At 41.2% G+C, this 11895-nt stretch overlaps 1 protein-coding gene across 1 annotated transcript; it reads right to left on the minus strand.

Moving 5' to 3' along the window:
* Positions 1-272: 272 nt before the first annotated feature.
* adprhl1 (ADP-ribosylhydrolase like 1) lies at positions 273-10806 on the minus strand. The gene is made up of 8 exons (XM_044204311.1): positions 10047-10806; positions 8582-8746; positions 8358-8483; positions 8026-8166; positions 7670-7797; positions 7406-7538; positions 7133-7298; positions 273-5302 (listed from the first exon to the last, which is right to left on the minus strand). Exons 1-8 carry the CDS (start codon positions 10258-10260, stop codon positions 3154-3156), a joined length of 3222 nt encoding a protein of 1073 aa, XP_044060246.1. The 5' UTR covers positions 10261-10806; the 3' UTR covers positions 273-3153.
* Between the last annotated feature and the right edge of the window lie 1089 nt (positions 10807-11895).

The raw sequence follows: 11895 nt of genomic DNA on the forward strand, positions 1-11895 counted from the left end.
TGTGGCGGTAGAACGAAAAGGAAGTAATTCACTTTTGGCTTTGCTCATAATGTTTTTGCAGTTATACTGTACTAACTTGTAACCACTTTTACAAGAAAACGCACCTTTTTATGAGGTGTTAAAGCTGTTAAAAATCCTGACATTGTTTTTCCACTATGACCTGTTTATAATGTTCAGTAACACACATGTATTTCCTATATATGAACAGATAGCAACCCTCGTTTTGCACGTTGCAATTTGAAAAATAGGCATTTCAGAACATTTTGTACTTCATAGCCAAACATTTATTTGTCATATAACATATCACATTAATGTCAACTGACATAGACACAGTCTACAGCATAACGTATGTTACATCGGCAACTCCCTGCTCATAAAACTCATAGGGTCACTCGTTTAGTATGGTATGGTTAGTGTGTCCGATAACACGTAAAGGCAGCAAAAATGGTAAGTATAGCCGCGCCCTCTCCAGCACAGCCACGTAGCACAGGTAAATACAGCCATCTGTTAACCTGAGCCTCTGCTGGGCAGCATTGAACCAGTACGTATCCTACCTGGATTTAAACATATCTGTTGCATGGGTGATTCAGGGCTCCGACAGTCCTTTGTAGATATGAAAAAAATAATAATAAGGACTAGGCTTAATGAAAATAAATGGATGAACTCAACAAGATGTCACTCAAATTCATCAGTTTACCGGTAGCTCTTCTGTCCCAGTATCAGCAGAGCTTCACATCCTTGGGGAAACATTTAACACGTGTATGTTGTTTTTTTTTATCATAATGGTTTTAATATTATATTTTTTAAAAACTATACTGACATGACTTGAAAGTCCTGCGCAAGTAAGAGTGGAAAACCTTTTCTCTTACTGGAAAACGTGATGAGTATCAAAATGACGCGAACTTTACATCAAGTCACCAGATTTCAATTTGATTTTGTGCTAATGAGAGGATCTGGGGCAGAGCCTCGGGCACTGTGTCCCAACACTGTCACCCAGTTCCAGGCAGTCGCAAAATGACATTAAGGTTGTTCTGGTGGCTTTTTGGTGGCCATCTTTGAACACCATCTTGTAGTAGTTTCCCTTCGGGGATCAATAAAGTATTTCTGATTATTTCTGATTATTTTCCAGAGCTGGAAAAAGGGGAAAATCATGTGGGGAGAGGAGTGTAACTTGTACTCAAAAAGAGTTTAAGTAAAGGACACTTAAGCTCAAAAACTTTTAAGTATACTGTTTGAGGTGGCACTTTTTGGAGTTGCTGTATTTTTTCATTTTATATAAAGTGTATGGAGCAAGCTCTCAGAAATAACTGTATTTTTTAGTTATTATTTGGTGAACAGCCCGTTCTAACAGTGACACAAAGAATCACCCATAAACACCACAAATATCCCATATAATTCAGTGTGTGGGTGCGTATATATGACTGTGCTGCATGTTGTTTTAACCACTGTTAACAGAATGCGAGTAAACAGATATTCACCTATTTATAGAAGTCCTATTAGAGCCCTGTTAGCCCTACCTAAATCAAATAACTTAAAATTTGACACTCAATAACAACACCATACTCCTCATCACCACTGCCTATCAGGATAAGCCTAGGGATGGACATATGATGGATCATGTAGACCTCGATCTCTTATCCTCTTGTGAAAATACCAGAGTAAGTCCAAATGTTTCAGCAGTAGTGTAATCCTGCCGGTGGGCGGGGGTTGGATTTGTGAATAGGATGAGCTTCCAGCCACTGACATGTTTGGCACTGCTGTGTGCGACCATTCATCTGCTCTGGGCAATCGTCACTGTGTCCTTTATAGAAACACTTCAGTTCTCTGTAAGTGTGTACTAGTCACTGTTCACTATTCCACAGATGGAAAATGTCATCTAAAAGTCTAACTCCAATTAAGCATGTCTTCATTCATGTGGTATATTGAAAAATATTTTTGCTTCCCCGTGAACAGCCTCATGACCTTTATATGACCATGTATTTGGCCAGTTCCCCACAAAGTGATTTATATTCCCAGCAGCCAGCTTGTATCAAAAATTGTATTAAAAATTGTACTCATACATTTGGTTTGCAAATCTACTAAAATTACCATATTCCACTGTGACAATAATGAATAAATTAGGCAGCATTAATAGTGTGCTATTATATTTTTGACAAGTTTATTTTAAAGAAATTAAGCTACATTCATTAAAATATAATGCTGTGCTGTATCTTGATAATTATAAAGAAAGAGGAGGGAGTTTTACATGTAACATTGCTGGAAATAATACAGCAGACAGTCAAACTTGAGGAGCGTGCACCTGACAATTAAATCTGGCTTGGCAACGCCTGGACTTCCTTACTTAGCCTGCTGCGACCTGGCCCCAGATAAGCAGCATAAAAAGTATAGGTGGATGGATGAACATAGATTTATATTGAATTAAATTATAATACACCTTCAAAATGTAAAGCTAAAGTCTAACTAGTCTAATAGTCAGTCTTCATATCAAATTATGCAGTGTGAATGTCAAGTGTACTACTTGTCTATGCTCCACTTTAGGCAGCCTGCCATGTTAACAGTGTTGCCACAGTGAGGAACCATTTCAGATTTAGAAAAGATGATGATACTGAGTTATCAAGTTGGCAGTAATGTTTGCAACAATTCAACCTTGATACCTTGTTTGCCAGCCGGTGAAACTGTTGTAGGTCATTTGGAGGTTATCGGCGCTATTACAAATTATTGAAGGGGACTATCAGTTATTTTTTTTTGTTATCCTTATACTGTAGAGCCCTTTATGAATCTCTATCCAAATACACCAAATGACTTTTAACAAATAATCTTTGAATCAACAATGTTGTGATAAATATACACAAGTGTTAGCAATCAGTTTTGCCTAAACAACTGTGGTCCAATACTTTTATGGTATGTAGGCCTATTAGCTTGTGGATGATCATGTGCTCATTTGCTCTACGTGTACAATTTTTAATGTTTACCAGTTTTACTTGTTGCTTCCACTGCGTTTTTGTTGCTGTAACTTTGTAGTAATGTGTGTATTGTTGCTGATGTATGAAGATAGCTACATTGAGAGTAACTGAAATCTTTAAATTCGTAGTACAGTATCCGCGAAAGGAAACAGCTGAGACTGTGCATCACTGTTTGTTCAATAGTACCAACCTAGAAAGTAAATGTGTCAGTAAATCGTATGATTTTGGGTTTATATGTTTGTTTGACTGAAGGATCCCCATAGTTGATTGTTGTGTACTTTGGTCTCTGTTGTGGACTCTCTCTATCAGGTTGAATCTTGGCTGTGTCTTCAGAAAGTTTGGTACTTTGCGGCATATTAGTATCTTTTATGTCCACTGGTGTTACTTCTTCTTTTCCCTCCCCGGCCTCCCCATCTTTTTCTTGTGGTTCACCCTCTGTTGGTTTCTTTTTTGTTATTATATGACAGGTTTGTACCTTCATGTTATTAGGAGGACATAAGTCAATGTCTTGGAAAATTCCCTTTGTCACCAATCCAGTGTTAAAAGCAGTCATAGAAGTATCAGAGTGTGGTGGTGGCATTGCAACCAAAGGATTTACAGTTTCTGGGTGTGGTGCTGATTGAGGGGAGGAATCAGTCCGATCATCAACATCTTGTCGATAATCAAATCTGTAAACACATGGGATGATGTACTTGGGCAACGCTCTTTGAATTATCACAGCTTTGGTTGGATTCAGATCTTCCGCTGCTCTGTTATCCATGGGGTTGCGGCCTGTATATGTAGAAAGTCCCTCAGTTTTGGGCTTTAAATGGTGTTTCCCTTCAGTAACTGTAGTAGAAGGTTCACCTGTGCTTGATTTGCTGTAAGAGTGTTGTAGGGCCCTATGAGGAACTTCTGTCTTCAAGTTAGGTATCTTTTCCAAGTGTGAGCTTTCTGGTGGTTCCACAGCATATTGTTTAGGAGAGGAATCTACACATGTGGACCACACAGGAGGGCAGGTTATGATGGTTGCCACATGCCAGTTCACTTGGGATTCTACCTGTAGAAAAAGCCTGTACGGTTCTGGGAGTGACCTCTCGGTAACAGATGTTAAACAGAGCAGCTCTACATGTCCATATTTTAACTTGTTGGTGATACTAGTTTCTTCTACTGTAGCCTGAATTTCACAATGTTCCCCCAACCTCCAACTCTGAACATCATTATCATTAACTTGATCTTTTATACGCTTTAATGAACAATGACCTTCTGCCTCTTGATCTGAATGCTGGTCCCTCATGTGCTTCATTTGCTCTTCTTTCAAATAATTTTTTTCTTTCAGGTTTAAGTTTACTTTTGTTAAAACATCTACTGCCTGCTCGGGTCTTTGTTCTTGCCCATTTGTGGTTTGATTTCCTTTCAGCCGCTTTCCAACAGATTTACTTTTCATTTGCTTGTGTTGGTTTTGTTTGTGAACAGTTTGATCTCTCTGCCTTTCATGACAAGCTACCCTCTGTTCTACATTACTCCTCACTTTGACTCCTCCAGAAGGCCTTTCATGTGAACATTTCAAGTCACTTCCCTTACATATCGTGGCCATGGTCTCAAATCTCTCCATCAAGGAAGATAGGAGGATCCCTCTTCCAATGAGTCTTGGCTTGATTGGCTGTTTCTTCAGCATGTTATCTCCCTTTTCCTTTTGCGCTGCCATGGCAAACTTGGCCACAATATCTTTCACACGGCTCCCCCTCTTCAGTCCTTGTTCTCTTCTAGTCCAGTCCTTCTTGTGCATGTCTTGCTCACTGCCTTGGCTGTGGTTCACATTACCTGCCACTCCTCTGCCGGAGGACAGAGTTCCTACCTCCCTTTGGTGGGTGATGGGAGGTTTGGGCGTGGACCTTATGAATTTTGATTGGAGGAGATGGAATGTGGTTAGGCGGCGGGATATTAAGTCTCCTGCTCTTTGATCTCCTTCATACCTGCTCAGCAATCTGTCTTTTTGTAGATCTGACCAGCATTTTTCAGGGATCTTGGAACTGGTCTCAGCAGTCTTTCCCTGGGTCTTTTTATGCTCTTCAGGGAGCTGAACAATAGTACAACTTGTCTCAAGTTGAGTCTGCTTCATTGAAGCCTCAAATCTCTGATCAGGCCAATCTATGTTCCTTGTGTTTCTTTCAACTACAATATCCGACACTGGCTTCTCCGGGTTTCTGTTTCTGGTGGTCCACTTGGGCAGATCCTGTGTTAGGTAATGCAGGAGACTCTCCAGAATCCCTCGGAGGACAGGACGGCAGTTGCGGTCTCTAACCAACTTCCTCAACATACTGGCATCAGGGCTGATATTGGTTTTCCGAGAATCTGGTCTATGGAGAATAGAGGACATGCAAAACTTAATCCCTGTAGCCATCTACAGCTAAACATACCTGAATAGTTACGGACATTGACAGCAGTGTTGAAGGATCATTGGCAAATTAAATGTACTATTGCATGAAAATAGTGACAGTGCTCAATGCATACTTGCATGGATGGCTAACAATTATCAAATACTGTCATTATTGTACACAGGTAGAACATTTGCAGTATTTGTGGTGGTCGACATTGTGTGGTCTGAACTTGAAACTACATTCACACTCAGAGTTTTAGCAGAACTAAATGATTGTACAGAATGGGTAGTTTTGAATATGTTTGGATCAGACAAGCAAATAAATTGCGCCCAAACCTTGGAGTAGCCTTTTCGTGTTCTTGCACTATTTTAAGTATGTAGGTATATACATAGTAGGCCTAAGTATTGCACTGTACTTTAGGAAAGGAAAAAGAACAGAGTGGCCTAGACAGGGCTTACCTGTCTGAATGGAACAATGATACCGCACCATCCTACCATTTCCAAAATATGGTGCTAAATTTGTGTTTTTCATGTAGTGGTAGTGATACAAAAAAATCATGAAGTTAAAGAAATGAGCATCACTGAACTGGAGAGGAATTTTTTTTGGAGCATAGTGAATTTGGCCTTTCACAGTCACCATATAAAACTAGTCGCTGTTACTCAGAGTAATCTCCAAAAGGACTACTTTTTCTCTTCTACTTATTAATCTTCTACCCAACTGATATTTGAGAAGTAGTCCTCCCACCCCTGCAGCAAAGCAGAGGAGATCAAATGTTAAGACTTGAAGTGAAGTGTTTCAGCTGTGTGAACTTGTTACAGGTGATTAGTTCAGGGGATTGTAGAGGAGGGTTGTGTAACAAGAAGAGGAACTCTGGTAGAAAAATTAAGATAGGAGACAAGCTGTCCATCGAAATAAATGTTGTAGTTAAGATAAGGAGAGACAGGCACTTCATGTGTGATATATATCTGAGTCAGTTTTAATGTTCATATCATATTAATATCCACCATGTAATGATGCTTTTACAATATAGTACACTATACCTGATAAGAGCATCACAGTGCAAATAATAATTGATCACAGTATAAGATAATATTACTACTCTACAACTCAATAATATAATGCATAAAAGTTAAAATCATCTCAAGATTTCCACCACATTACATGCATTAAAAAGCCAAGATCAATGTAGACTAAAAGCTAGTGAATTTATTATGGGCCTTAGATTAAGGTAATATTTTTAGATAAAAACAGAGAGAACTGTCTTAAAATCAGTTAGGCTTTATCAATGTGTAGATTTTGATGAATTAGATACTCATTGACACAACATAACCATGTGCTTCATGTTAATACAGGTTAGCTTTAGAAAAGGAAAAGGTTATAAAGGCCAATGACCTTTCCCCACATTTCTGTCATTTAATAGGTGGAGTAACAGAGACAAGTTATTCTTCCCTGCTGTCAACAAAACATTACATTTCTGCCAATTGATTGCAGATGTAGTTCCTGAGAGATGGTCTCAAAGGAAAACATTCATGTCAGACAAAGGCTAGAACTCAATACCCTAAATGGTCTCCCTTTTGATGTCCCTCCACCTCACACATACAGTGGCAGGTTCTTTAACTTCTCCAATTCATGACAGATCTGTGTAAAGCAAAGAGAGGAGGTGAGGAGAGGACAAGATGCCACTCAAGACTACTGAGACACTACCAAGGAGGACTAGAGGGTAGTGTGGGACAAAGGGAAGCAGTTTTACAGCCATGTGCAGTTCCTCTGATAGCCAGCAGGGTTCAGGCCAGTGACGAGCAGTATTACTTGTCTATGCACTTCTCTGCAGATGCTGCTTTGTAAAGCGCTTCTCCCAGCTCCTCCAGGCGTTGTCTTTTGTCCAAATCCTGGTACAGGCCTGGGGGAACCTGGCTCAGGCCGTGCATGAGGCCATAGAGACAACCTGCGATCAGGCCTGTGGCTTCACTCTCACCTAAAAAAACCCAGAGCATTTTCACAGAAGTTGCAGTGAGCAGCCTGTATGTTTTATCAGTCTGCGTTTTAATGTGGCTTGCAGTTGCAGAATGCTGTGGTCCTCACCTCCATGAAACATGGCTCGTTTACACAGTTCAGCCCAGTCACTCCCTGCCGCTAAAAGGGCATCGTAGGCTATCATGGGGGCATCATGACCTCTGCGTCCTGCACGGCCCTCTGAGCTCCAGCGCTTATAAATCTGTATGGACAAGGACAGAGTAACAGCAGCACACTGTTCCTGTTAGGGGTTCTGTTGGCATAAAAAACCTGAAGGTAAGCTTTTCTTTATGTGTGTATTTCGTTTTTGTGTGACAGAGAGGCAGGATTTACCTTGTCTGTCTCCTCCGCGTCATAGCGATCAGAGAATGAAGGTTTGTTCTGTCCTTCCTTCTCTATCTCTCTCTCTTCCAGGTAAAACTGCCACTTGGCCTCAAAGTAGAACCAGTTTTCCTGATACTCTGCAGAGAAATGCATAATCACACACATTACTGGATAGTTGTGCTCTCTGAGACACATGCATACATACCGAACTCAGAAAATGACTATATATACTGACAAACACATATTGATTTTACTCTTTTTGTTATGTTTTTTTACATAGAAGCTTCATTTGACCTGGATTAATAGACCAAGCTGCAAAATGATGTGCCTCTTGCACACTAACACAGACAGAAACACAGTCTAACCTGCCATGTGTCGTATGGTCTTCCTGCAGTACTCCTCAGCCCGAGGGATGACCTTCATGAGCTCGCGGCCCCAAGTCACAAGAGGTTTCCCCTGGATTGCATAGGATGCAAACAGTGCTGTTGTCAGGGAGCCTAGGAAGCCTGAAGCAAAAGAGTGACATCACAAGTCATTACGCCAATTCTGTCTACTGATATCTCAAACTCACCAATTAAGCAAGTATTAAATCAATGACCCTGCAGGTAAAATGCAATTAGAGATTCTTAACAGTACAATAATTAGCCTGTAGTTGCCAGATTTGTTTGCATAGGTTAGAAACTGCCAACATTGTCACCTGTGGGGTGGTTGTGGGTCATTCTGCCAATCTCAGTGCTGACCTCCACCAGGTTGTCTAGTCTCTCAGGTTGCCAGTATCTCATACCCACACACATGGCCTTGGCAGCTGCCCCGAACCCAGACCCTGGACATAGACACATGTACACACATACACACGTTTTCATAAGCTATAGTTATGTTGGAAAATTAAAAAAAACATAATGATCTAAAATCTCCACTGGCCTTTTTCATTGAAGGGTGTATGCCAGGCGAGCAGGAAGTTGTGAGGTTTGAGGTGAACACAGCCCTCCACTGTGGCAGGATCAGGGGCTCTGCCCTGGAGAGACACCATGGCTTCAACATAGAGACGTACCAGCTCCCGGTACAGGTCCTCCAGACACCAGTAATCTGGACAAACACAGTGACTGAGAGTCATTCATGATTGGCATGCAAGGCAAGACGAGTGGTGCTGCAGTGGGCTAAGTTTAGCCTCAGCCTGCCACACCACAGATTAGGACCAGCATGCCTGCGGAGTGAGGGGAGTCACTTCCACACACCATGAGGTCAACTGGGATCCTCGAGCAGAGCCCACAGCCATCCTGTTAGTAGTTTATGTGTGTACTGTATGTGTGAAGGAGAGAGAGCCTGGGTTGACAAAGAAGCATCACCTCTAATTTAGTGGTCTAGGACTTTGATGAAAGACAGGGACTTTCACCCTCTTCACTGGACTGTGGATCAGATTCTGTTACACAGAGGATGAGGGAGGGTAGACCTGAAGTTGTCAGTCTATGCACTGTCAAATTCTTCAATGAATGTGTGTAAAGAGGGAGCTGAGAAAATAGTAATTATTGTCTTTCTGGTTTAAGTATTTTTATCCTCGCTTCAGATAAGAATGTATAATACATTGAATAAGCCCCTATGATGACTAATAATTGGGCTAATAGAAATGCCTTGTGCCGATGAGGAGCCACATACAGTATTGTTATGTTATATACTGATAGGCTGGTGGGTGTGTGTGTGCATGCGTGTGCAGGCATTGTGGCTAAATAGGGCTTCCTAATCTCAAAAGATGTCATCACCATTTCACAGGACTGCTGCCATTGGCTTTGAACTGCATCTGCAGCCAAACATGATACCGGCAGATAACAGAGGAGTCTGACCTGCTATTGTTCAGTAAAGGAGAGCTGAGGATCAGCTTTTCTAAAGTAGTCTATTTTGGACTTTTCTGTCCTGGCAACTCCTGGCCACCCTGCGGGAGGGCTTGAGATGACATTTGAGTGACAGCATTCGTGATAAGCTTTCTACGGAGATTTTGTCTTTGATGGCCGGTTGCAAGGATGGATTATGATATGTCAGCAGGTTTTGTCATTCAGAGATGGTCCGCCAGTAAGTGATTAGCAGCTTCCATTGACTGTATAGAGGAAGCTATTCTGGTCCTTCTAAAAGTAGAAAGATCAAAAGCCTGGCTGGACGGGTCTGATGTGTCTGTATATTATTGAAAAGATGAAGAAAGAAAGGTTTTGGTTTTAAGTTAGATGTAAAATTAGAGTGGTATGGTAAAATATGTGAAATTTTGATTTGATATTTTAAAATAGGAGAAAGAAGAAAATTTGTTTGTAGTCATGCTATGATTTTCTCTCTCTAATCTGCCACTTAGACAATCATAAATCCTCTTTCCCATTCTTCTTGACAGCAACCCTAAACATACCTGTTACAAGTGCTTCTGCTGTGGTTATGTGCATCAGCGTTGCATCACTCAGGGGCCAGTTTTCAGGGTCCAGTTTCTGGGCCCCTAGTCCTCCCAGAGAGGCCAGTTCCTCTTGGATCTTCTTGCCTGAGGTGCAGCCTTCCCAACGGCCCTTTCTGTAGCCCAAGGCATCGCCAACAGCACCCAGAACCATGGCTGCCTTGAATTTCTCCATGATACTGGGCTCTGCTTAATCACGAAAAAAAGATCTTCTCTTGAATGAAGGTGTCACACCTCTCCTGGGATTTAGATGGCTCCTGGCACGAACAAATGCCAAAATTTGAACTCCTTTCAGCTGTAGGTCTTCTTCTCCACCTCAACAGACTCACGGTCACAGAACAATGGAAACAGAACAAAACATCCTGAAGAATGTCAGTCTCTCCAGCTCTTACAATTTTGGTAATATTTCCGCTTGATGTGGAGCTGCCACAGACCTCTATCTCCACTATGTAACAGCTCTACCACCTTCCCACCCTCAGAGCTCTCTTCTAGTTTCTAACCAGTTGTCTCACACACAAACACATACTCTCCGTACCAAGGGTGGGTGCACACACACGAAAACATCACGTTATCAGCCACAGTGTCTTTGTGTTGGGCGGTGGTGAGTTCAGCTGTGATCAGGTGTCTCCTAAAAAGGCAATCCCCATGGCCCCAAAGCCTAAAAGCTGGATGGCTGGGTGTGGAGTGGTAATGGGGGCTGCACACACAGGAAGAGATGCTAATGCGCTGCTGGGCTAGATTGCAAGCTTGTCAGCTGGTGCTGAACCTTGTTGACATCCCACCCGCCCCATGGGAGGAGGGTAAGAATGGAGCATCATCCCAACTGATGCCTCCCCACTCCATGAGTCTGCCTCATCCTACACTGAAGCTCAACTCTCTTATCCTTATCTCACTATTTTAAACTTATCTATTAATCATCTCCTGCCCTGACATCAGCTAATCTACTCTCCAGTTATGTGCACTGCATCCAAGAGTTCCCCTCCCTCTCAGTTTCTTGTATTCTCATCTTCAACTAATGCCTCGATTTGACCCCTTTTGATTTATGCTAATTACACACATCTGTTATTCCCAACCCTTTATACACCTTTCATTTTTTCATGTATCTGTTGTTGAATGTAGCTTTAAACACACTCAGAGTAACAGTAGTCAAAGTATTACTAGAAGAGCCAACGATGATGATGATATGCAGCAGGAATGCAACCTGATAAGGGACAACTGTTACCAAGCTGACATTTTACACACACTCTCAAACACACACAGCAGGGCAGTGGTTCTCAGCAGGAATATGGAGATTTTTTTTTTTTTGTTCCATTCACTACTGCCATTTAGTTTGCATATCTCTGATATCAGTCAGTGTTTGGTTTGGATAAAAACTCCTAGACCTCCATTTGACATAAACAAATTCTGAATAGAGAATAGCGTAGTAACACAAATGGGTGAACTCAGTATTATCAATTGGAACTATTAGTGGTATAACATATAATCATTTTAGTTTTACAAAATTATGTTATCCAATCCAAATGAATTATTCAAAGGAAGTTCTAAGTAAAAAAAAGTTAGTTCTTGTTTTACATGAGTGAAGAGTTTGCACTGCAGATCAAATTGTTTATTTTAGCTGCAATTTTGCAAACATTTGCCATGTTGTGACACATTGATTTCAGAAAAATATTAATATCGGGAGACAGATTTCAATCCTGCTGACCAGTATTTTAAACTGACAAGTCACTTTGTTTCTGACAACAAAACAAACACTTGTTGTCAGAACTAACTGCTGCACTTGTTGGACAGAAGTAAATCTTTTACAAGACTG

The sequence above is a fragment of the Siniperca chuatsi genome, linkage group LG1 (assembly GCF_020085105.1).
Source record: "Siniperca chuatsi isolate FFG_IHB_CAS linkage group LG1, ASM2008510v1, whole genome shotgun sequence".
NCBI lineage: Eukaryota > Metazoa > Chordata > Actinopteri > Centrarchiformes > Sinipercidae > Siniperca > Siniperca chuatsi.